Source organism: Salarias fasciatus, chromosome 16 (genome assembly GCF_902148845.1).
Source record: "Salarias fasciatus chromosome 16, fSalaFa1.1, whole genome shotgun sequence".
NCBI lineage: Eukaryota > Metazoa > Chordata > Actinopteri > Blenniiformes > Blenniidae > Salarias > Salarias fasciatus.
In genome coordinates, this window is record NC_043760.1 from 19,428,991 (window position 1) to 19,455,242 (window position 26,252).

The 26,252-nt window shown below is 41.9% G+C and overlaps 2 protein-coding genes across 6 annotated transcripts in view; both read left to right on the plus strand.

Annotated features, from left to right (window-relative positions):
- The window catches only part of abca12 (ATP-binding cassette, sub-family A (ABC1), member 12), a 78,465-nt gene extending 61,687 nt beyond the window's left edge, over positions 1-16,778 (plus strand). For all 5 annotated transcript variants that reach the window (XM_030111441.1, XM_030111443.1, XM_030111442.1 and 2 more), the window contains 16 exons: positions 821-908; positions 1,251-1,359; positions 3,112-3,166; positions 4,674-4,851; positions 4,955-5,070; positions 7,773-7,935; positions 8,096-8,349; positions 8,499-8,703; positions 9,175-9,284; positions 10,572-10,722; positions 13,008-13,142; positions 13,613-13,716; positions 14,546-14,638; positions 14,844-14,949; positions 15,879-16,016; positions 16,491-16,778. In XM_030111441.1, coding sequence (XP_029967301.1) covers positions 821-908; positions 1,251-1,359; positions 3,112-3,166; positions 4,674-4,851; positions 4,955-5,070; positions 7,773-7,935; positions 8,096-8,349; positions 8,499-8,703; positions 9,175-9,284; positions 10,572-10,722; positions 13,008-13,142; positions 13,613-13,716; positions 14,546-14,638; positions 14,844-14,949; positions 15,879-16,016; positions 16,491-16,595 — 2,110 coding nt within the window. In that variant the 3' untranslated portion in view covers positions 16,596-16,778. The remainder of the gene's footprint in view (positions 1-820; positions 909-1,250; positions 1,360-3,111; positions 3,167-4,673; positions 4,852-4,954; positions 5,071-7,772; positions 7,936-8,095; positions 8,350-8,498; positions 8,704-9,174; positions 9,285-10,571; positions 10,723-13,007; positions 13,143-13,612; positions 13,717-14,545; positions 14,639-14,843; positions 14,950-15,878; positions 16,017-16,490) is intronic.
- A 1,999-nt stretch (positions 16,779-18,777) lies between these two features.
- The window catches only part of bard1 (BRCA1 associated RING domain 1), a 22,081-nt gene continuing 14,606 nt past the window's right edge, over positions 18,778-26,252 (plus strand). Inside the window, exons 1-5 of the mRNA XM_030112046.1 lie at positions 18,778-18,915; positions 20,327-20,383; positions 21,528-21,676; positions 22,264-23,270; positions 25,085-25,165. Of these exons, the coding sequence (XP_029967906.1) occupies positions 18,824-18,915; positions 20,327-20,383; positions 21,528-21,676; positions 22,264-23,270; positions 25,085-25,165 (1,386 nt within the window). The 5' untranslated portion in view covers positions 18,778-18,823. The remainder of the gene's footprint in view (positions 18,916-20,326; positions 20,384-21,527; positions 21,677-22,263; positions 23,271-25,084; positions 25,166-26,252) is intronic.

Consider the following 26,252-nt stretch of genomic DNA (forward strand, 5'->3'; position numbering starts at 1 on the left):
CACAGATGGGGGATCAAACCAGCAACCTTCCAACTGAGAAGCAACCCGCTCTATCGACTGAGCCTCCAAAATTCCAATGTTACGTAATTTAATAATAATAATAATGCATTGGTTTAGCTCCAATTATATATTTCTGTCTGTTTCAACACTCAGCATGCATTATTTGATTGGTTCAAACATAAGACAGACTTTTCTTCTCCAAAAAATAAATGAAGTGGGTTCATCCTCTTATGTTCAGCTCCTAGTAGTGATACAACAGCAACACGGGACCCTAAACAAGAAAAACGCGCTGTATGTAATACACAGCTCGCTGACTGAGCCAGTCAGATGTCAGCTGCATGCGATGACAAGTCAGTTACATGTGCTGGACGTTGTTGTTAGGAAGCTGTTCAAAGGCTTCAAACAGCTGCATCTCAAAAGGTTTGAATGTCGGGAGGGGCAAACAAAACCGGAGCATGAGAGCAATGGCAGCTGAAGCGAGACCAGACAGGCAGGAGATCATGTCAGGAATGAGACGAGGACACTGGAGACTCCAGACTCTAGATTAAAAGTGAATGTATCCACTAAGGAAATTTCCAGTGTGATGTGCCACAAATATCCCTCTGTATTGCCTCCTTCAGCTTAACTGCAAGAAGATTAGGTTTAGTGATAAATTTGTGCCTGGTCTTTTATAAATAATTGTAGCTATACTTTAATTTGCGGTTTTGATGTTAATACCTCATCTACATATTGTGATTAAACAAATTAAGTGTTGTGCAGATTTATCAGTCGCAATTTGAACTCTTTGATCGATCTAAATCTTTCTTTCTTTGTCACACAGATATGGAGGCTTTGCTTTTGGCTCGCCGCTTCCGCCTGACTTGCAAATGGACGTTAAAATCGTGCCTAAAAACCGCACACTGTCTAAGGTACTTCTTTCTTTTGCTCCCCTGCTGCGTGCCTCATTATCACTTTAATTGCTACACTGATGAGTTGTTAAAAGTGAAAAACATGACATCCTTACAAGACTTGTTTGGCTACAAGATCAATGATTTGCAGATGGAGCTGGATTGTTACACCATCAGTGTCACTATAAACATGCTTTACTGCAGCAGTTGTGCCACTGTCTTAGTGTGTAAATGTTTTCAGATGACATCTGCACCATTTGGATTGTGGAAGTGTTTAGTCAAGATGCCGCGTTCATTTTCTGATCCTGAGCAGCGTGAGTGATGTGACTTATTATGGATGTGTGTTTGGGTGCATCTGTGTAGGTCTTGTACAACCCCGAAGGCCACCACACAATGCCGGCATACTTAAACAGCCTCAACAACCTGATCCTGCGCGCCAATCTCCCAGCAGACAAGGATCCACGCAAATACGGTAAGCTTGAGTTGATGTTGCAGAGGCTTTAGAGGTTTCCCTAGATCTGATTTTTTTCTTTTTATCGAGCCTGTGACAGTTACAGCTAAGTGATATATTACTATTTGAGAAACATGTTTGGTTGAATTATAGTTTATCACTCAAAACACTCTTTTCAAAAGGAAAGATAGGATAAAGATTGTGAGGGAAGCTCATCAGTATTAGGAAGGTGTTCCTCACTGAGCAGCCTTTGCATTTTCTGTATGAAATACAAAGAAGGCAGTAAACAGTGTGTGTTTACTCATGGTTCATTTCACTGGAGAAAAGCCAGGGGGTGCTGTGTGTCCTTACTCTCGTGTCATGATGCATCCTGAATACTGATGAGTGCCACTCACAGGGGAGCTTTGCTAAAGAGAAATGAGGCTGGCCCACGTTTTCAGACTGTGTCAGCTCCGGGTATCATCCTGACCATCTGCCTGCGGGCAGGAGCGCACAAACAGACACACACTCGCAGATACACATTAAGGATTGCTCATAAAACCCTGCCGTACGTGCACTGAAATGCAGACACGCGCATATTTATCCCTGCGTAGATGATAAAAAGTGCTCTAGGGTAAAGTATAACCATTTACCTGCAAACTTGTGGCTGGCTGGTGGTTGTCGGGAGCAGAGATCCGGGGGATTACTTTCAAGGTGACTGGTTGATCCGTCGAAAAGAGAGCCTAACCCTTCTGCATTGTGTGCTACAGTATTATTTCTGGGTTGGGACCTTTTTGGATGTCTGAATCAATCTGTTTTTCTCACAGCGCCCTCAGAGGGATTTCTGACCATAACCGCCCACTGCTGCAGATGCACATCACACTCCTGCCCACCAGTCTCTGTTGTTCACAGTATAGATTGCGATCACTCCCACCTGCAACAACTTTATATTAAAACTCCGTCTGACCAATCCCCCTGAGAAAATGCAGTTACTCAGCTGTTAAATAATCTAGCTTCACAGAACGTGAGCTGAAAGAAACCCCGTTTAACTCGTGAAAATGAAAAGAAAGCTCATTTTTGGCTGAAATCACTCTGAACTACTGTGCCACAATCATGATCCAGTTTGATCCAGTCAAAGATGGTCTAAAAGTCAGTCAACAGATACATTTAGCCAAATTTGTTTAAATTAGTGCACTTTCTTTTTGAAGGTCTGAAATTCACAGGTTTGTCAGTATTAATCATCCTTCGGCTTTGGGCCTGCTGACCAGACAAAATGCACACTTCTGGCTCCATTATCTCGTTGGATAACTCAGGAACGATGTATTCACTTGTGATATTTTCAGATGTTTGTTTTTCAGCGGGAATTAACCTGACCTTTGGCCATCTGACTTGAGCTCATATTGATGCTGTGTTTCTTGTTACAAATGTATAAGTTAGTTGGATTCAGCAGTTCCAGGAAAATTCCCCTTGTGCCAAGCACTAATCCTTCAGCCTGTTGGGGTGCTGCATCGGTTTAACCAAACTTAGGCTCCCTCCCAGGAAATGTTAGCAGAGGATTGAGCATTTCATGTCTGTGAGCATCTAGAGTACCCAGAAAAAAAAATGATAAAAGAAAATTCAATTTCCTCTGTGTGCACCAGCAAATGAAATCATCTAGCAGTATATTTTTCAACTGACCGTGTCTCAGGCTAAGAGAATAGCATTGCTCATTTAGGTGCCACGCTGAAAAATTGCTCACATGCTGGCTGTTGTTTTTCTATTGCTAACAAAATGCTCTGTTTCTTTCTATTACAGCCATTTCTGTTTCCAGCCACCCCTATTTTGGCCGGGCTGATGATGAAGATGCAGTGTAAGTACCATGCTTAAAGCTCTTCAGCTGAAATGACTGTCTGCATATAAAAACACAAATGCTTGCAAACAGTTTGTGAAAATGTTCCAGAATTAGTCCCTTCTGTTTTGCAGCCTCCCTCTTTTCACTCCCTGCATCAGAGTCGGGGTGGATTCAGGGCAGGGAGATACATGACAGCAGTGTTTACCCATATTTGATTTTCTAAATGGATTTCGATGAGCTTACTCTATTGATCAGTGAGTGTTTATCCTGACTTTGGCACTGAGGTGGATTGATTCCACACCCACTTCCCAAAATGAGTTTATTTAAAATACTCCACTTTCTGCTTTAGGAACTCAGACTTTGGAATAGTGTTAGCATACATATGTACAAATGAACATGTGTGTGTGTTTAGCTCTAGTCACTGAAATGATCAGTGCTCGCGTTAATGTTCCCCTCATTTAGACTCTGCTAAAGTTCTGCCGAGGCTCCAAGTTCACGTTCAACACCCCAGCCTTCCTTCTCTGCACACACAAACACTCATAATCCTCCTCTAAGGTGATAACTGGCTTTCTCACTTGATATATTGATTTGTCTGAGGTGTGTTAAAGATACAGCCCAGTTATTACTCCAGATGTCTGGCTTTCACAATGACTTGGCTTTGGCCGAGGTAGAAATTCTGTCTGCTATCTTGGCCGCACTGATAACATGCCTGTGGAGTAGTGGCCGCTCCCGGCTATCTTCTCCAGTTAGCGGTGCCTTAAAACGCCTGCCACTCGTCATTCTCCACTATTCTCTCCTCACCCCCCCCCCCCCCCCCCCCACCTCCACCCGGCCCCGGCTCGAGCAGCGGTGGTCAAAGTTGTTCAGTACCATGAGGGGGTTAGCTCCAAAGCATCGTAGATGAACAGTACAGGCCAAGCACATAGAAAGTTTGAATGAGCACACTGGCATGAAAGTAACTAAGGGATCAAAGATTCAACGGGATTTTTGGAGTCTGATCTGGACAATGGGCTCTGCAGGCTCACAGCAGCACCGCCGGCTCGCTGAGCGTACAGCAGTAGCAGTGTGGAGCTGTTCTCTGCATGGAACCATCTGTTTCTTTTACAGTTATCTCTGTCAAAGGCAGGACGCGAGCATCTCTTTTTAACAAAGCTGTTTGTTATTAATGGACTCCATTCATTGCTCGCCACTTCAATAGTTCAAATGAGTCAATTCCCAGCAGGGAGCGATATGATAATTTGTGGTCAGACTTTAAAATAGGCCTTTGTTTTCAGAGAAGACTTACACCTGGTTGCCTCATTCAAAGAGATTCAGCACAGCAGAGTATATTGATTCGTTTGTGTACTTTGTTGTCCCTTCTGCACTGGAGTCTTACCTCAGGAAAAAAAAAAAAGTACAGGAAAGCACACTACGGTATATTAGCCATTAGCCAACAGCGTTCACACGTATGAATAATCATGCAGTAATTAAAAATGTAACTTGTAATTAACTGCAGAGTGTGAATGATCCTGTCTTTGTCCCACAGTGTCCAGGGAATGCTGCAGATCCTCGTGGCTATGTGTGTGCTGACAGGCTATTCAATAATGACAGCCAGCTTCGCCATCTATGAAGTTAATGAGCACCACAGCGGGTCTAAGAGGCTTCAACACATCGCTGGCATCAGTGAGCCCTTCTACTGGACTGTGAATTTCATCTATGACATGGTAACATCTCATCGTTGCTTATATATATAAATCAAAACCTAAATAACCATCTGTGATAATTAAGTCTTTCTGTTGCATCATGTCCTGTCTTTGTCCTCCACAGACCATCTATATGATCCCCGTGACTCTGACCGTCGCCGTGATTGCCATCTTCCAGATTCCAGCGTTTACCTATCGACAGAATCTGGCTGCTGTCACACTTCTGCTGGTGCTGTTTGGGTGAGTGATTCAGGGATTCTTGTGAAATCGCTGTCTGAATATATTTCATTGTTGTTCTCTAAGCTCGTAGCCCCAGGCTTTGTCTGCTGCAAGGATTCAAAATTAGACAAGTAAATGTCAAACTCAGGACAGACCTCAAATGTTACCTGTGTTGCTTCATTTAATTGTTTTGACCAATCAGAAATCAACGATCGACGCAGGCTCTCTTTTTGAGGTGGACGAGGGTTTAAGGAAAAGAAAGGTTGAGAACAACTCAGTCGTCTCATTGAAACTTTTAAGCAATTTTGAGACAAAAACAGAAAACACTGCCTGCTAACTGTTTTAAAAGCAAAGATGACGTTTGAAGCTCGATAGCTTTGGCTCTCCTTGTAGTAAATCAATAAGCGTACTCAGCGTTACTGCGATCCTTCATGGAGGAGCCACCAAAAACCTGGTTGACAGCTCTAATTGGCTTGATTTTTTTTTTTTTAAACCATTGGTTAATTAGCTTTTTGGGCATCTAAAATATTTAAATTATCACCAACAAGGATTAATAAAGCAAGAAAAACGACCATATCAATGTGGACAAAGCTGATGTCTGACTTGAAAAACATTCCATCAACAGAAACCTGCTCGTGTGAGTCGCCGTCAATGGTGGTAGTGTTTTCAGACGGACATATGAAATACAAAGTTGTAAAGGTGTTTGTTTTGATGGCTTTCGATTGATTTGTTGTTGTCATTAATATGAAATGACAAAAAAATGTATGTTTTTCTGAAGGTGGCAGGGCAGCATACTGCTTGCTTAATTTTCTGAATCGTTCCATTACATTTACTAGTATTACTACAGAGGTCAAACACAAATTGACAGCGATTTTCAATCATAATAGAGCTCAGTTTAGAGGAGCAATATTCAACTACAAAGCAAAACTTTACAGTTCGGGTTTTGGCATGTCTTCAAAAGCACTGAAATGTATTTTCTTTTATCCTCCTTTCCTGTTGTTTGAAATATATACACGTGTAGATAACCACAATTTGAAAATTGAGTTTACACCAAGATTCACATCACAGCGAAGCAAATACGGTTTTGCTGAAAGATTGTCAAGAATTCTAAAAGTTGTATAATGTAATCTAAGTAAAGTTTTCGCATTTGTGAAAATGGGGACGTTGACGTAGCAGCTTTGTTTGTCTACAGTCATTGTAGATTTCACTGCTGACAGCATCGGTGTTGTCCATATGAAAGATCTTGAGAGAATCGACAGAGCTCAGATCGGATCAGATCACTCGCAGTTTGACTGTTATCCTCACTGTGAACCCAAACCATCCAAATAACTTTTTCTCTGTCAAACAGGAAACTGTAACTACAATGTGTTTGCTGCAGAGGATTTTTCAAAGTCAAAGTTGTTTTGTTTTTTTTTTCTTTTTTCCTTTTTTGAAAGTCTGTCCTTGCATATGCACTGTGATTTCGAGCTTCCGCTCCGTATTACTTTGTGTGCCATGAGGTAGGATTTACAGCACGGAGCATAAGGAGGCTGCTGTTGTTCAAATGCAAACACAGCGAAAAAAATTTTTTTTCTGAAAATCTTGTGAAGACAGATGGCGGTTGGACTGAAAAGCTGATAGAAAAATTGCTGCCAACATGTTTTTCCCATTCAAGCCAAAGATGCTCAAGACAGCGGAGGGAGGGAGAGAGACAGGGATCAGAAAGCAACAGGGCTTATGGAAGCAACAATGAGACTCCGTGTGAGATAGACGCTAGTGATCTTATTGGTTTTGAAATCAATCTGAGAATGAGATCGAGATTTTGGGAAGGCATCAAAGTTACGACGTGTAAGGTCTCCCTCATCTGGATTACTGGGATTATCGACATCGTTCCCCAGCCGGAGCTGGCTTTCAGGCCCCTGTGTTTGTGGTTATTGTTTGTGGGCCTCGTCCTTTGCCCTGATTCTCAGAAAGTCAAGTCAGCAGTCCGCTTCTCATCTATCAGACAGATGTCTCCCTCCCAAGCAATGAGTAATCGCAGCGCTTCATCTGTCAGGCTGCAGCCACCTGGTCTGGTCCGCAGCCTCCGTGCTTCTGTTCCCTGTCATAGCTTGGCACCAACAGTCTGCCTACCAAGCACCTTTTTTGGGCATGCCACACAGACACTTTGTCTCTGTCTGTTTGTGTGCGTCTCCTTTATTTCTCACCCTGTTTCTTTTCTTTTTTTTTTCCCCCCTCTCCTTTTTCTCCTGTTTCATTCTTTCTTCTCCACTTTGTCTCGCTGACCCAGACACCCCAATCAAATGAACAAGCAGATTATGTTAGAGAAAAGAGAGAGCAAAAAGAGAGAAAAGATGTTCTGCCACCTGGGGAATAAAGAGAGCAGTAATTTATCTTCCTCTGTTTTGGCATCATGACTGAATGTTTACTCTGCTTGTGGTGTGGTATTTCTACTCTCTATCTTCTGCCTTCTTTGGTGCCTATTTCCATCAGGATAACAGTGTTTTTTTTTTTTTCAGTTTATTCTGTTAAAGTCCTGACCCACTTGGTAAAAAATTCAAGGCTGCCTTATTTTGGAAAACATTTCTGAGGAGTACTTTCTGAAATTTCCCCATCCACTGTGTTTTTTTTTTTCTTTTGAACATTTAAAATCAAAGAGAGCAGATGTGGGATCTTTCAAAATGTATGAGTTAACTGCATGCTGTTGTGTGTTTTAAAGCATCTTGCTTTTCTCACATCTTCAGGTTTTCTACCTTCCCATGGATGTACCTGTTATCGGGTTTCTTCAAGGATGCAGAAATGGCCTTCATCACCTACGTGTGCCTCAACCTCTTCCTCAGCATCAACACCATCATCTCCACCTCGATCCTCCACTTCATAAGTCAGATTTCACAGAATCACCCTGAGGTCAGAATGAACTGCTTGTGTTTTGTTTTTCTTTCAAACAAACTTAAATGTACTCTTAGATTTTCAGTATATTTCTGAATTGAACTGCAGCTCAGGTCACTGAGGTAACTTTTACACGATGGCAGTTCTTTTTATCCTCGTGTCATTTGTTTTTCTGCAGGCGATCAAGGCCATCTTCAAGAAGCTGTGCCACGCGTTCCTCATCTTCCCCCAGTTCAACTTTGGGAACGGGATGCTGGAGCTGGCCAGGATGAACATAAACGTGCAGCTTCTCCTGGGCTATGGAGTTGATGCCTATAAGGATCCGTTCTCCACTGACGCCCTGGGCTGGATGTTCATCTCCGCTTTCATCCAAGGCCTGTTCTTCTTCAGCCTGCGTCTGCTGCTCAACAAGTCTCTCATCCGGAAAGTCAGGTCAGGCGAAAGAAAAAAAAAAAGATCGTCATTGTTAGTAGCCAGTTAAGAATGCTAGTGATTTGAGAAAATAGAAAGAGAATCACTTTTGATGAAAAAAAAGGGCTAAAAATAATTTCCACTTGCTGACATTATTTCCCCTCTTGCAGGCACCTCGTTTTGGGCAGAAAGACTGTGCCTCAGGTGGCATATGAGGACCAAGACGAAGACGTGGCGACGGAGCACCTGCGGGTGTCCAGCGGAGCCGCCTCCTCGGACATACTGCAGGTCAACCAGCTCACCAAGGTCTATCAGCACTTCAAGAGGAAGATCCCTGCGGTCAAGAGATTGTCGGTTGGCATCCCCGCTGGAGAGGTAAGAAATTTGAAAACAGATTATGGATGCAGTGATCCCCAAACTTAGCAAGGCTATGTACGATATGTAAAATAAGCAAGACAAGAAGTCATGATGCAAAGTTTGTAATCCATCTATTGATCTATGATACTATTTTTTCCAAGTTTGTAATTCTGTTGAATGTTTTATTTTTGCCTTTTTATGAAGTGTGGGCTTAATTAATTGCAGTGACAGCCCTCAAATAAATTCAAGTACAAGGAACAAAAAAACTGTAGAAATGACACTGGAGGTGTTGATATTTTAGTAAATACTATTAGATTGGTTGGAACAAAATTCCAGAATACTGCTAATATGTCTGACTGTAGTATTTGTTAGTTTTAATAGTCTGTAGATTTTACTGTGGACTTTCATTAAATATAATAGAAAGAAAGGATATCATGACTTCACACAATTGAAAAAAAACCCAACAACAAACAAACTGCTTATTTTTAGTGCTTTGGCCTGCTGGGAGTGAACGGAGCAGGAAAAACCACCACTTTCAAAATGCTGACTGGTGATGTAAGCCCAACTGATGGAAGCGCACAGATCAGGGACTGGGAAGGGTGAGTCGCAGATTTATTTATTCTTGTCCATTTTGCTTTCCAATAACAGCTCTTTTTTAAGATTTATTTTAACTTACATTTTATGTTTCAGTTATACCCTGCATGTTTCTCATATCACAATATTTATTCTCAAAATGACGCTTATAGTATGTAAACTTTCATTCATTCATTCATTTTCTGCCGCTGCTCCCTTTCGGGGTCGCGGGTGGCTGGAGCCGATCCCAGCTGCTGTGGGCGAAGGCGGGGTACACCCTGGACAGGTCGCCAGTCTGTCGCAGGGCTGACATGTAGAGACAGACAACCATTCACTCACGCATAGTATGTAAACTTAATTTAGAAAATTTTATTCAGGATGAAGCCAGCTATGTGAAGCTCATTTTAGTTCAGGGACTGTGGACGGGGTGTAGTTCACTTCAAAAAGCTATATTGATGTAAACAAAACTGTGCTTTTCAATACAGAATTGTAGAAAAAGGTTGATATATCACACATTTCAATATATGGCCAATCCCTACACATTCAGAAACTGTCACACATTTTAAAACTTTGAAGCATTTTGAAAATATTGGACATTCTAATACTCTCACACATTTTAAAACTATCAATTTTTTTTTTCCTTGATTCGTTACAGCAGAGACCTTGATAACAAAGGATTAGACTGTTGTTTCAGATTTGAATGCCATGCTCTCTCATGCCGAGTGCAGTGGAGTCCAGGGGTGAACAACTCATTAGAAAAACTCAGATTTTCTTGATTGATTTATCTGGAATTGGCAGACATGGTAAATAAATCCATAAAACACCAAATATTTTTGCGATTTTTGTCGCTAAGGAGTACAAATATGTTACCAAAACTCAATTTATTTTTATTAGCAGAAAAAATGGTTAAAAAAAAAGACTCTGACCTGAAACCATCTGTGCCAGTGTAACACTTTAACACTTTTACAGCCTTTGCTTCACCTGAACAGTACAGAATATGAAGTGAAACAGTGTGAGCCCAGTTGGCAAATTAGGAACAACAGTAAACACGGTCTAGTGCTTCTTTTACATTTGATTAGCATAATGCAGATATCAACAAATATGGTATTATATTTCATCATCCATTATTTTTACCTAAACTGTTAAAAAAAAAAAAAAAAGTACAAACTGCATGGTGGGTATTCCCAACACAGCAGTGTTCAGATAACAAGCCTCCTGAAAAATCTAACATGCCAGCAAGTCAATCTGACCTGCACCGTGTGTTGGAGGCGATTTACAAGAATCTGTCTTTCTTTCTTTCTTTTTAATCCCAGGCGTCTGGTGGACATCATGGAGTGCCGAAACAAGGGAATTAACATCGGATACTGTCCCCAACAAGACGCACTGGACCACCTGCTCACCGGCGAGGAGCATTTGTACTTTTATGCTCGCATCCGCGGCATTTCAAAGAAACAAATACGAGGGGTGAGGAAAATCTGCAGTCTCTCCTGCTGCCTTTCAAACCTCTGGGAAAGTGACAACATCTTCCACAGAATGACACGAGATCTGATATGAATTCAAAGGTGCACTCCCACTGCAGGACGAGCAGCCGCCGCTCGATGCATGCAGAATCAGAGGGTGTGAAGTGTTGACTGACGCGTACTGAAAGCCATGCCATTTGAAGCAAAATGGAAAAATCTTCTGTCGACAGCTTGTGTGGTCCGAAGTTCAGAATTAAGCTGGTGCTGTTCGCCTCAGCACAGACTTGTGTTTAAATGATGCTTTAACGATGAAAGGATCTTATCTGACATGTCGCTTTAGCCTTATTCTTCCCATTTATCTTTCTGAGAACTAATCAATCTTGCTTCTGTGGTGATTACGGAGTGTGCCTGTCTTTGACTGCAGCAGACATGAGAGGAATCTGCGGAGCAGTCAGTCAACACAGAATGTGATTTCTGATTCTCTCCTCCGATAATATCCTTTATTTATATTCTCAGAAACGATAGTAAACAAATGTGAGGAGAAAGCATCATTACAAATCTAAATTGTATGCTTAAAATAAAAGCTAAAAGCTCCGTATTTTATTCAGATCAGGACACGGAAGCAGAAAAACAAATGTTGACAGTGCGGTGCTCACACAGTGGGCTGGTAGATATACAGTCACACATGCCTGCATAGACGGTAAAGCACATAAATGGATGTGCCTGGCACTAATCCTCCTCACTGCTGCTGTTATGACTCCTCTTCCTCTGGTCAGGGTAGTGACAACAATGGCTATAATGGCCACAGAGCATCAGCACAGCACTAATTCACAAAGATGAGGTTATATATAGAGTTCCTCTTATGTTGTCTCCCACTGACAGTCCCCTAGCTGTGGATAATGAGACAAGCCTTAATGGGGTCATTTCACATTGACATGGTTTTGTCGGCTTAATGAGCTGTTACATCAAAGGTGATAGAAAGTGTCTTTTACGAGCGGACATAAAAAACAACTTATTTTGATCCAAATCCATCTGGAATGTGCTCGGTGTTCTTTATGCCCAATCACTCACACTTTAAATTAACGCCCCAAATACTGTGCGTAAGGTTTTTAATGTGTAGCCAGTGCTCTGATAACCTTAATCAGTGAATTTGGTAGAATTACTCAAGACTTTGGAGAAAATCAACAGCAACATCCTCTTGCTGAGAGAAAACGGAAAGGATCACTTGCAAAAACTCGCCTCATTGATTTGGTTTCCAAATTCGCCATCTGATGGGGAATAAACAAGACAGAAATTTACCAATGGGAAAATCCCCAGAGCTGTTTTAGAAAAAGCAAGGGCAGTTACTGTTTGTTGTGAGCAGTAGATAAGCTCTTTGAGACTAAGATAATAACAAGGTCACTGAAGAGATTTGACCCCTGCTTCCACTTTTTCTCAGTGCATTGGATAAAACTGACATCCTCGAGATGGCTTATTCTGCTCCAGTCCCTTGCAGCCTCGGCATTGCGTGCAGTCTAGATAAAGGAAAGTCATCATTGTTGTGCAAACAAAATTAAAAATGCATTGGAGTGAAACTGATAGATACCTCAGTTATTTACTGGCTCGGGACAGAAAGGGAGCAGGCAATTACAGAAAGAAAATTAATATCAGTTTGCCAGTAAGAAGCAGGGCCATCCTCTGGCCTCTGCCCGGAAAAAAAGCCGCACTGCCTCTCTTCGGAGGTGCTGAAGTACATGTAATGGCACGCTGGTCCCCGAGAGAGGGTTTCTCCTTAATGGTATAAAGGAATAGAAAGATTAACTTCCTGTTAAGGTTCACTGATTACTCGGATTGGTTTGAAGTCTGAAGCTGATTTGTGATTGTATTGCTATGTGCATGAAAATAGAAAAGCACATACTGGCCCGGTGATCATGTCTTGAGTTTCATTTATTTTTTTTGATGGCCATACAGCTGTGGAGAGCAATCAGTAGATGTATTGGCTCTCATTAGATGACTGCAAGACCATTACACATCTCCTGCATCGATTAGCAGTTTACAGCAGTCATCGATCAGGATGGTTCTCTACATTCCTCCACACACACACAAAGAGGAAGGCACAGACAATGTTTTGACACGAGAGAAACTCTTCTGGTTTTTGACGATCTCCATTTGATTAATCGAGGTTGCATGCCAGCCTTTATATGAGAAAGCTGCCTTGTAGTTTAATTGCATTACAGAGTGCTCTTATTTCACCTGTGTTGGTCATTCAGTTTGTCATTCCCTTCGTGTTTATTTATTTATTTTTTTTAGGTGGTGAACTACCTCCTGAAGAGGCTGGAGCTGAACTTCCACAGAAACATCATTACCGACGGCTACAGCTGCGGCACCCGCAGGAAGCTCTCCACTGCGCTGGCTCTCGTCGGCCATCCTCAAATCCTGCTGCTGGTGAGGAAGCACCTGTTCACACTGCTGCAGCAGCTCGTTTCGTTCCTTAACTGGCCACCGGACAACAAATATTAAACTGAACGTACACTGTTCCTCCTGAAAGGCTCTTTGAAGCATCGATCCCGCAGACTTGACAGATCTCAAACAGTTAATTAGTCTGCTTCCTCAGGCTCACCCGAGAGTGGTCTTCCTCACAGCTTTCAACCGCGGTTCAACGGAATGTCTCTATCTCTCTCGCTCATGTCCTTGTTTGTGGATTGTCTTTATTTCTCCTTTCACTCTGTGCCTCCTCTCTTCATTCTACTTCTGACTATATTTGCTCTCCATGATCCATCTTATGCCCTCCACTTCCTCGCCACTTTCTTTTTTTTTTCAATTGTACTATATTTACCAGTTGTCTCCATTCTCTTCCCTTCTCTATCTTGGCTTCAACATGTCGTCATTCTCTTAACGTTTTCTTTCCCTCACAGGATGAACCAAGCTCTGGCATGGACCCTCGCACCAAACGCCACCTCTGGAAAATCATCACTGAAGAAGTGAAAGGAAAATGTGCCGTGGTTCTCACCTCTCACAGGTTAGATGGTTATAGTTAGACATTTCAGTTTCTGAAAAGAAAGAAAAAGGGGTGGCATCACTGGTTCTGTCAGTTTTCTTTCTTAAAAAGCCATAAAGTGAAAAAGGATTAAATTGCTCACCTTTTTCACAGCCACCGGATCAGATCAGTCATGTTTTCTGTGATATTTGATTCAGCACTATCTCTGAACTTCCAGCATGTCTGTTAGTAACACTCCTATATACTCAAACGGTATCGCCGTATATAGTCGTAGAATTAAAATGCACATCAGTATGTTGTATTTTACTGGGATCAGAAATGTTGAGTGATAAACTTTTCTGTAGATGTTTTGGACTCATTTTTTGGCATATTGGAGGTTTCAGATAGATTTTTTGCAGTAAGGATGTAAAATTTGTTCCGTTTGCAGAAATAAGAATTTTATAAGAAAAAAAATTGCAAAAGTTGATTCATGAAAAAAATGCTCTGAATATTTATTCAACCTTTCCCATCTGTTGGGAATTAGATGTACTCTCATTCAAGAAATAATTGAAGTCAAGGTTTTGCAATAAATGAATTCATAATTTTGGAAAGTATCAAATGGACATCAAGAATGTTAAAGCAGTGTCACAACATTTGACGTCTGCTTTTACACCCGCTGCAAAGTGGGACTTGTGAAGTGTCAGAGTGTTATGTAGGGTAAAGAAGTTCATACTGCAGACTGGGAATACTTGTCTCCGACAGCACCAGAGGTATCTTTTATTATATAAGGGCAGATTTACTAATCACTCTGAGCCCAGCACGCCCTTGGTGTAACCCTGCATTTCTCTGTCTCCTCCTCTGTGTGTCTCAGCATGGAGGAGTGTGAGGCGCTGTGCTCCCGCCTCGCCATCATGGTGAAAGGTCAGTTCCAGTGCCTGGGCTCCTTGCAGCACATTAAGAACAGGTGAGTGACCTCTGTTCCTTTTCCAATCCACCCATTACCTCACTCCCCGCAGCTCCCCTAATCGTTTCCCTTGTGGTCCTTTGTGCAGCTGAATGCTCAATTTTACTCGTAAGAAGGGTGCCCCCACCCAGAGCCGCACGCGCCACTCCCCCACCCCCCCGAAACGTAATAACACTGCTTTGTTGGTGAAATCTCCTTTGTCCAGGTTCGGCAGTGGGTTCACTGTGAAGATGTACTTGGCCGAGGCGTCCTGTGATGCAGAGGCAATCACTGGCTTCATGCAGGGCAGATTTCCCAGCACTTATCTCAAGGTGAGCTTCGCCAGCGACCGGATGTGTTCAGAGTACATGGTCGAGAAGAGAGAATAGACTAAATGCATGTGCTGCACTCAGGTTAAAAAGTACAGAGATCATCGGTATAAATGTATGAACCTTTTGTTGGCATCATTTTCTCCTTTTCCAGTGGGCCGGCAGAGCTGACATTAACAAAACTGATGACTATTTCTCATCCTAACTGTACACCCGACACCTGGCATGATATGAATGCTGTTTTAAGCAGTTTTTTTTTTTTCCCCTCCCCTTTGGGGGGGGATTGAAAAAAATTAGAAGACACTAAATTGTCTCATCATTGCCCTGCTAAGTGTTTAAAGCAGAAGTGCAAGCCAGCAGTTGCTTATTTATCCATCCAACAGATATAAATCACATGAGCACTAATTCAGAGTCATGTTTCTGTCAACTTCACTTACCTCTGAAGTTTTGTTTTTTCAGTCCTCATTGGCTCCTAAGGGGAAGATTTAGTTCTGCAGCTACTAAATGCTCAGACGTATTTAAAAACCAGAATAAACACAAAGCTAGGGAAAGCCATTTCTGAGGTTACATGCAGAAATGAGAGATCATTTTCTGTGCGTTTGCCAATGTATTAAAATTTTTCTTGATATATTTCAATCTGAGTAATGTCCTGACATTGTTTAGCGTGGATTTAAGCATAAATTAAATGAAAATGCCTTTCTGTTGTCACTATTAATACCACAGGGAGAGTTTTCTTTTAAATTGTTCACTTTCTCAGATGAGAATTGAATTCACCTGCTGCAGTAGCTTCTATGGGCGCTATCGAAAAAAGTGTAGAATTCAGCAATGTCCATGGTTGAAAACATATTTCACTGTGTAGACAGTGGTGGTGAGAAACTTTTCTTGTTTTTTTTGAAAAGTTGAACCTACATGTATTCTGTGCCGACACACAGGACCAGCACTCTGCCATGGTGGAGTACCATGTCCCGTTTGCTCCTGGAGGGGTGGCTGACATCTTCTACCAGCTGGAGTCCAACAAAAATGCTCTGCGGATCAAACACTTCTCTGTGAGCCAGACCACGCTGGATGAGGTGAGGAAAAAACAGACAGAGTGGGAACTAGTGAGAGGTTTTGTAGGGGTGGGCATATTGTCGTGAGGGACGGTGGGGGGAGAGAGAGGGACAGCAGATGAGAGAGGAAGAGAGAGGGCGAGAGGGGACGCAGGGACAGAAGCTGAGTGGGAGTGAAAGACAGAGGAGAGAAAGTTTAAAAGAGGCAGAGGGAACCTGACAGAGGGTATGCCTGAGGGAAAATAAATGGAATATGAGTTAGAGAGAGAATCCATGAGCTTTATATGCAGCCAGTGCTGATATTCTTCAACCACTTTGCCCCTCTGGGGCTCTGGGATTGGAAGCTACCATGGTCAAATAAAAAAAAAAAAGGGGGATTGGGTTTGACATGTGACCAGAAAATTTCTTAAAAATACACACTTATGGGAAAATGACAGGAAAATATGTCACTTGTATTGTGGGCGTGGATCTTAAATTGGTTCTGCTCCTTCGTAGGTTTTCATCAACTTTGCGATGGGAAAGAACGGGATGAAAACCATAGCGTTTGACAGTGAAGACGAACAAGATGACCTGGACACGACGAAGGCGGTGCAGACGTAGGACACACTGCTGCAACTTAGCCCACTGTGAGATGAAAGAAATGATCTGCGCATGGATAAAAGAATAAAAGTTTTAAACTTCAATATCGCTATTTAAAAAAAAAAAACCACTATTAGTGAATGTGTCATGACTAATCATATGAAATGTAAACTAAATTTGTTTAAAAAAAAATCAAACATAAAATTAAAATGTGCTGACACACTTACATTCATGCAGAAATGAGAAAGATACATGTGTCCGATTTACTGTGTACTTTAGTTTATTTCCTTTTTTTTCCTGTAACGTGACTCCACTGGTATGTTTACCTTAATTCTTCTGATCTAATGGCTTGTGAAGATTGAACTCTGTTATATCAGTCATTTCCCTCGGTGGTGAGCTTCTCTTCACCACCAGTACTGTGCAATCTTCGAACAATATTAGATGTAAAGCCGATAATTACTTTTCTTTGCTCTTTATGTCAGTGAACCGTGATTACCCATCATCTGAAAACACTCATTTAATAAATATATAACATAAGAAGTACATTTTTTAATCTGAGGAACATGTAATTATACCCACGAGATGAAATCTGACAAAAGAAAATATTCACACTCAGAACTCAATATGCACTTTTCCCCTACTCATTAGCACTTTCTCTAAGGGCATATCTAACTTTTGGAATTAATAAACTGAATATTTAATGGACTTTCCTGCTGTTAGACCAGTTCAACATGGTCTGGAATGTATTAAGCCTATTTTTGTAATTGTAATAAAGCTATTTTTCAAGTGCAGCTTCTGTTCATGTATCAATTTTTGCTCTGCTTTCTGCAATATGGCACCATAAGGATGTAGAATTTTGCCGATGTGCTAGAGCTATCCCAGAAATCATGGCTTTTCAAAGGTATTGCAGATTACTATCATACAGAGGACCATAGCTGAAACTGCAATAGAGCAAGGAGCGCGTTGTGCACAATCATTGCTTTCAACCACTTTTGACAGTGTCAAACAATTATTGATCAAATATTGTTGCAAATATCAAAGTGGAACAAAATTGTATGTGTTCATATTGTTAGACTGGAACTAGGGCTGACATGCTCGATGGCATCAAGTCATTCACAGATTACTGAATGGGCATTCAAAGCACTGGCCCAGGGCCACAACAATCTCTGACTTCAGAAATTCAGCAAAATCAGATAAAGGACATCAAAAGATTCCATGCTTCAAAAAGATGCAAAAGAAATGCAATGACCACTGTGAGACACAAAATGTGGCTCAAAAAGAACAGAGAAGCAATGATGGAGCCTGAAATGATACAAATAAATAATTAAATTCAAGGTAGAGGCATAAAGCCCTTTTCATTTGATTTGAAAAGCTATGGTTTTATTTGTTTTGAGTTCTTTGTAACATGTGGAGGGTCTTCTCGTTATATGGTTCATTTTAGAGCAGGGGTGGTAAACATGAGGTCCGTGGCCCAAACCAGCCTGCGAGAGACTATACTTTGATCCACAAAGTTGGAAAGAAAACATTTCAAAGAAAAATGATTTTTTTAAACAAGTTTCTCAAAAGACCACACAACACTGAGGCCCGAGATGAGATATCGGTGATGGTACCATGAAAGATTTATCTAAAGTGAGCAAACTGACTTTATTCTCAAAGCTATGATGTTGATGATTTTGTTAAATCATGCCTAATCTAAAGCTATAGGAAAAGTATTTTTGGGGGAAATTCATTGTATTTTGCAATGGAGGGCATCATTAAAACTGGCTTTATGATGACTTCATAGTCATTTTTGGTAGTAATTGCTTAATTTTGCAAAAAATTTGATGTCATCACATTCAAATGCTCTGTACCACACTTAAATATAAAGGTTATTATATTCAAAGTACATCTACGAGTGTATTGAAATAGAATGAAATTATTCAAAACACAAATAATAATATTTGGGGGGTAATATAAATCATGTTGCATTTAAAAAAAGGAAAATATTTTCACAGTTTGTTTTCTTTGTTATTTAGTTTTTAAGGCTTTTCGTACATGTTTGAATTTTTGGCCAAAAACTGACATGGAAAAGGTTTATTTTAAATATTCAAAATAAATGAAGGAGCGAATGACGGACCGTATGAGATGAGCGGAAATGACGTAACTTGGTCCCGCCCTTCGGAGCACTTCCGTGAATCTGGCGGGAAATGCAACAAGTCAGGAAGAGAGTGTGAGCGCGGAGTCAACAAACAAACAGAACACTTCTCATCATGGATGCGGATTCCTCTGTACAGACTAACGACTGGAAAAACACCAGAGAGTCTGTTGCAAACTTCCGACGCCTGCTGCTTTGTTCTAAATGGTAAGTTAAAAGACTTTGAGAGTGGTTTTCTGAACCAAAGCAGTTTTCATATAAATCTGAAATATTACCGGAAGTCTGTACAGCTGTCTTTGGACTAGATTACAGCTGTAGAAATGGTAATCATACCATAATCCAGAGTTGGGTGACGTTTTGAAACAGTAACAAACTTTCTCTTGTTTCAAAGTCCTATGAGCAGCTTACACGGATACTCCATTCCGTGTGAGATTGACAAAATGCGAGATCGATAGACTGCAACTGTTGCATGGTAATTATTGTTGATAAAATGCGCGACAGAGGAGCTTTACATTCCCTCTGAGGCAGCTCTTTGTGTGTTTTCTGATTTCTAGCTGCTTAAACTCACCTGTGTGATTTTACCTGATTCCACACTGATCTATTGTAATGAAAAAGACTTTTGAAAAATAAAATAAAGAGCTGTTGAATTATGACTTAAAGCATTTTAAAATATCCCACAAGTTCAAGGAAAAAGATTCTGAAGTGTTATGTAGCTGTATTATAATGCAGTTATCCGTCATGTTTTCTCAGAAACATGCTCTCATTTTACTGTGCAGCAAAGGCAAACAATCCCAAACATACAGCCAGTGTTTATTTACTAATACCCCTGAATATTTGCATGTCTTTCCAGTTTAATCGGTGACAATCCTGATTATTTTGCACATCATGTGTCATTTGAGGAAGAATAAATTCCTACAGGAAGGGTGATTCTCCAACAATCTGGTTTCAGATATTCAGACGAGCCTGCTTCACTAATCCAGACCACCTCTTTCCTTAAGTGAACGTCATGAATTTGTTCCAGTGGATGACAGCAAAATAGAAGGGAAAAAAAAAGCATTTTACTGTTGTGACAATCTGCAAATCAGTTGAATTCCAGTGAATCTCAAGCAGGAGCCCTCGGTGTAGAAATGAAACTCAAGAGAAAATCTCAGTAAGGTTTTTCAAATGATGGCTTGTACGACTTTTATCTTGTGGCCTGTGGTGGTGGGCTGGTTGATTCCATTCAGGTGTTTGAACATAGGTGGATGTGGATGTGACTGAAGAAAGAGTCTGTTCCACAGTCAGGACCCGGGGTGGCTCCAGTACCTCCAGCCGTATGGCAGGAGGATCCAGGGTTTCAACAAATCATGAGAAAACGTTTCCCGATATCTATTTTCTGTCCTCTGATAATTAAATATGTATGTACTTTGTAGATTTAAGACTGAATAAGTGAAGACAAGGTCTTTATAAAACCCTCGTAACTCATCTTTTTGATCTTGCTTTTACATCGTTTTGGGGATTGCTCAAAAATTATTTGAGCAAACACTTCTAATCAATAAAGATGAATGGTAACGGTGGTCATTGTTTGATTTGATTGCACAGACTTTCCTAACTGGGTCTCTCTTCTTTATTTTTCCAGCTCAAACTTCATGAAGGAGCCTGTGTGCCTCGGATTATGTGAGCATATGCTGTGCAGGTAAAGTAGCCTCACTGTATCCCGCTTTGTCATTAATGCAGAGCGCTGCAGCGCGGTGGACGTAAAGAGAGAGAAACTTAGGTGTAGCCCATGAAGACAATGGTGGATCTGTCCCATCCAGGTGTACCAGGGCTTTTGAATTGTCAATGCTGGCTCACTGACACTCTGGACAGGATGGACTGGGCCTGAACACAAACGCTACGCTGTCCCTGTGACAGTAAACTCAAAACAACCATTTACATTCTCTTCCGAAAAAGTAGGATCAGTTTAGTCAGTTCATGTTACTGAATACTGAAATGACTGAAGATGTGTGATTTCTTTATATTGCAGGTTTTTTCAGAAAAGCTAGCATCCCCAGTTTTTAAGTCCGACCGTCAGAACAAGATCATAAAAATAGAAATGAATACAGTTTAAGGTGAAATATTTAATGAAAATATTTGCTGTTTAAAAACTGATATCATGATCTTGTGGCGTCCAGGAAGCTGCCTCGTCCAAATGCTTTCTGTTAAACAGTTTAAAACAGTTTTTTTTTCCTTTTCAACCTTTTGTTTGTGCTGCTTCTCGCTCGCTTTGGCTTGCTGTCCTGCAGAGAGACTCAAAATAGCCAGAAATTGGCTAAAGAATCAAATGTGATTTGTCCTTGATACATTTCAAGCTTCCAGTAGCAGAGGCAGTGAAGCAGCATGAAGGATGATGGAGCCGTCAGGGTTTACTGTATTTTAACGGTCAGTTTCAACACTTTTTTTTTAACAAACCGGCAAGCTGCTCTCAGAGAGCTTCATTTGTTCTATTTTTCCAGAGAACATCATCAGAGAAAGATTAATCTTTGGCAGATTTTCGATATTATTTTTGCCTTTTGAGCGTTTCTCTCAGTAGCTCATGTGACCTTCTTGAAGCCTTTTTAGGTTTTTTTGTGCAGCTGATGGTGGAAACTGAAAATGCCTCTCTGTATCGTCTCAGCCCAGTCTGAAACGCTTTAGATGTTCTACATCAAATCCCACAACCTCTCTCAAACATTTGCATTGTTCACACTTACAATGAACACAGCTCTGACTTTTTTCTGCCCCTCTGACTCTCTCCATCGCTCGGTTTCCTTCCGACTGTATTTCTTGCTCCTGATCCAGGCGATGTGTGTGTCGCTCAGGTCCTGCGCCGGCCCCCGGGCGGGCGACGGCTGCGCGGTGTGCCGCAGCCCGGCGTGGGTGAAGGACATTCAAATTAACAGGCAGCTCAGCACCATCGTGGAGCTCTTCGGCGGCTTGGAGTCCCTGCTCAACCCCGCGAAGCAGCCAGGTAGATGGGAGCCGTTTATTTTGCCGCTCGCAGAGATAACTCACATGTTATCCTTTGTGTAATCCCTGCATGAAATTCCTCATCTCTCCCAACGCGCCCCCCCCCCCCCCCCCCCCCCCCCCCCCCCCCCCCCCCTCCACTCCTATCTGTTGTTGATTAAAATGTTTACACATTTTCCTCCACTAATCTGATCCCTGAATGACGGTATTAATGATTTGTGGCTGAGAATTTTTACCGCCCATCCAGCTAATGACAGTAATTATGCAGCGCAATTAAGCCCATTAGCGTCCACGTAGATCTCAGCTTTGACAAAGAACTTGAGAAAAACTTTTTTTTTTAAGCTTCACTGTTGTAAACATATCTTTAGGTTATAGTTTTAATTCACCACAGAAACAGCTTAAGATAAAATAAACGAATGGAGTGTGTCGATCCTGTCAAATCCCCTTATTGCTAATGAGTCATATACACACTGGTTATTTTTTTCTTTGTAGATAAAAGCATTTTTGACAGCATTTCACAATGAAATGTCTACACAGGAAAAGAGAAGCTATTTTAGTGTTAAGTGTGTGTTTTATATTTCCTTGCAGACTCCCCGGTAGACGATATTCAGCCGCAGCCTGAGAGCCACGTCTTCAAACAGAGGAAGAATTTCAAAATCTGGTTCAGTCCCCGCAGCCGCAAGGTGCGCTGCATGCTGGAGAAGCCCTCAGACGTCACGGCGGCAGACGGCGCGCCTCCCGGAGAAACTGCGGCGGCCCGCCCAGGCGCCCCGACCGCTCAAAACCAGGACCTGTCGGTCTTCAACTTCACCCCGTCCTCCCAAGAGTCCGCCTCGTCGCCGTCGCCTCAGAGATGCAGCGGAAACAAAAACGTCAAGAAGCGGTCGGCAGCCAGACGAGCCCAGACGACCACGCGCAAGCAGACCAGACAGAATGTTCAGAAGAAGAGGCTGAAGGCCATAAACGAGCAGTGGGGAGTCATGCAGGAGGCCCGCGACACATCGGAAGAGAAGCAGGACTGCGCTGATGGGGCAAGAAGGTCCAGTAAAAGGGTTTCATTCCTCAGTCCCGCCGTCGCCTCTGACGAGAGCCGGCCCCAAGTGCCGCAGGGGAGCACTAATGAACTCAGTCCTGCCAGGAGCACGCCGGGAGAGAGCGTTCCTGAACGCGGCGTCGGCGCCGCGCTGAATGACCAAGCCCAGCCCAATCATAGTGTGTCAAACGGAATCGCTCAGCAGGCCAAACTGCCTGCAAATGACCCCGATCCGGAGGGAAGCGCTCAGAAACCGGGCAGTTCGTCTCCCTCAGCGCGCTCGGCTAAAAGATCCCGAGCTGGAGCAGAGCTCAGCCCCTCTGAAGGCACACCGAAAAGACCTCGAGCTTCTCCGGGAAGATGGAGGAAATCTTTAGGCCGCATGTTCCCAGCAGACCCTCGGTCTCCTGTTGACTCCGCGGGAGGAAGCCCCGCCGCCACGGAGAGCCGCCGGCGGTCTCCAGGCTCTCCACGTGGGTCTGCCAGGCGGCCCAACGCAGGAAGCCCTCTGACGAGGAGAAACCACAAGGGAGAGACCCCGCTGCATCTCGCCGCGATAAAGGTCGAGAGGTTTCTGAATAATTCACCAGGTTTACTCCACGTCCTGCGACATTATGAGGGGCTGATATACAAAACGCGGAGCTTTGATTTGATTTGAAAACTTTATTTCGAACAAAGAAATAAGTGAATCAGAAAAAGAACGGGAAAAAAACAGACATCCAGTTGAATATGCAATATGAAATTGTCATGACTGTGTTATCATCTTTATAATTACTATTAATACATTCAACACTGTGGTATCCTGTTATGTCAAGATAAAACACACCCTTCACTTTAACATCCCCAAGAACAAACAATCCTCATGTCATGGTCAGAACCGTGTACCTCGCCAGAATCAACTCTTTTTATTTCTTTTTGAATTGATTTACATTTGACAGTCTGGTTATCTCCATGCATAATTTATTCCGCAATTTTACACCACAAATTGTAATACAGAAACTTTTAGCGTTGTGCAAACTTTAAAAACTTTAAACTGAAATTCTCCTCTGAGATCGGAACCGTTTTCTCTGCTACAGAAGAGTTTCTGAATGTTACCAGACAGTAAGTTATTTTTTTGCCCTATAAATCATTTGAATAGTTTTAAACTCAACAAGATCCATGAATTTTAAAACTTTTGATTTTGAGAAGAGTGGACTTGTATGTTTGCAAAATCCAACATTGTGCACAATTCTTATTGCTTTTTTCTTGCAGCAAAACAAGACTTTTCAGAGGAATAGCATATCTATTTCCCCACATTTTTATGCAGTAAGTCAGATATAGTAGGGTCTGTGAATTATACAGAATATATAGAGATTTCTGATCCAGTAAGTATTTAGCTTTGGTCAGAACTGAGATGCTTCCGGATATTTTGTTTTGGATTACTTTTATGTGAGGTTTCCAGCAGATTTTGTCATCAATCAGGACTCCTAAACAAATGGTTTGATTCACCCTTTCTATGTTTACACCCTCTGTCTGTACATTTATCTGATTATTTATTCATATTTTTTCCAAAAGTCATAATTTTTGTTTTACATAGATTTAATGATAACTTGTTTTTGCCAAACCCGTAATTTAATTTTTTCATTCAACTCAGTGGAGATTAAATCTAAAAGTTGCTGGAAATCATCACCGGTCCCTATAATACTTGTCATCTGCAAACATTATTTTCTCCATATGAAAAACTTTTTAGTTGTAATTGATGTACAGAATAAACTGTGGGTCCCAACACCGAGCCTTGAGGGACTCCACAACGCAATATCCAGATGCTTAGAGTGACAGTCTCCCATCTTCGCAAACTGTTTCCTGCCCTCCAGCTTTAAACATTTTGAGCCAAAAGATTTACATGTTTAACTCACTGATAATTAGAAGTTACTTCAATCAAAACTGAACATTAATAAGTTAGAGTTCTTTTATCGCAGTTTCTGATTACCCTACAAGTGTCCAAAGCGAGCGAGTTATCAGCAGTCGAAGGATAGAAAACGAGTTGTTGATGCAGGGAGCAATCTCGCTCTTTCATCTCGCTGTTCTTTAATGTCTTTTCAATGGTGCGGTCGTCGTTATATATCACGCTTTCTCCCGTCGGTTGGAAATATTAGTCTTCAGATGATCGGACTGCCTGCCACGCTCCGGTCCGCCGAGATTAAAACCCGTCTTTACAGTAATCCTTGGAAACATAGTCGTAATCCCCCTCCGGATCGCCGACGAGGTAATCGATGGCCCACTGCGGAGCGTGATTGATAAAGCGCAGGGCTTCGGCTCGCTGGGATCAGCCGCTGTGTTTGAAGGGTTGCTTTTGCAGGTCTGCGGCTCTGACCTGTGGGGTTTGTTGTCCTGCAGGGAGACGCAGAGGCTGTCAAAGAGCTGCTGGAGCAGGGAGCCGACCCCAACCTGAGGGATCACGCTGGCTGGACGCCTCTGGTAAGTGCTGGATCTGAAGGGCTTTGTTGAAGCGCTCGGAAAATGTCTTCAACAAAACAGCAGTTGAATCCAGACAGTTTTTTTGTGTTTTCATGCAATAGCATGCATGTTTTTAGTTTTCCTCTTGGCAAACTGCTGCTGAGGTTTTCCTGATTTAGTGTTTATTTTTGAAAAGACTCTCGAAACAGAATCCATCAGCAAGTTTTTCTTCAAGTGAGCAAAAACATTTATGCTCTTCACAAAAAAATGTAAATGCAGCAACACAAGCTCGCCTACTCTCTGAAAGGAGTTAAATACTGAGAGCGGAGCAATTGTTAAGTGCAAAATGAATCACTCAAATATTTCTGGCTTGTGCTCCTTCAAGAATTCAGCCAAGAAAAAGATTCCCAGTGATCAGCTGGGAAATGCTTTACTGTTGCCTGGGTGGCTGTGCGTTTTTTTTTTTTTTTTTCCCTTCCTCCCTTTGCGAATGAGCACAGGAGTGATTGCTTCCATTTTTATTGCAGCACTTTATGTGGCTCCAAGCTGTCAAGATGGCCCGCTCAAACCTGAACTCTCTATTTAAAATCCAGCAGTTTCCTGCTGATCTTTCAAACCGCTGGCAATAAGTTTAGATCTTGAAATATTTTGCTTCGGCGCTTCGATAACGTCTCTCCAGACCTCATTTACACTCATGCCCGTTTCATATTCTACAGAACGAACGAGTTGCAGTTTCAAACTTGTTACATTAGACTGTGCCATGTGTCGGTGTGTGTGTGTGTGTGCGTGTGTGTGTCTCGCCCCAAACAAGCAAAATGCAGCAGATTTTATTGTGCACTTTACAAATCCGTGGATTCTGGTTCCTGACTGTGAGCAAAATCAACATTTGTTCGCTGCAGATGGTCAGCACTAAAAAGATCTGGACGCTTCCCAACGTCGCATGAAGCAGTCGTCATTAGCACTGCTCTTAGTTTGTGGCTCGGGAATGAGGCGCGTTCCCAATTCTCTCCAAACAAACCAACAATGTTTTTTTTTTTTTGTTTTTTTTTTGTTTTTTTCCTAAGTAACTTTGAGGAATTAACTTATTGCTTTTTACCACATAACCCAA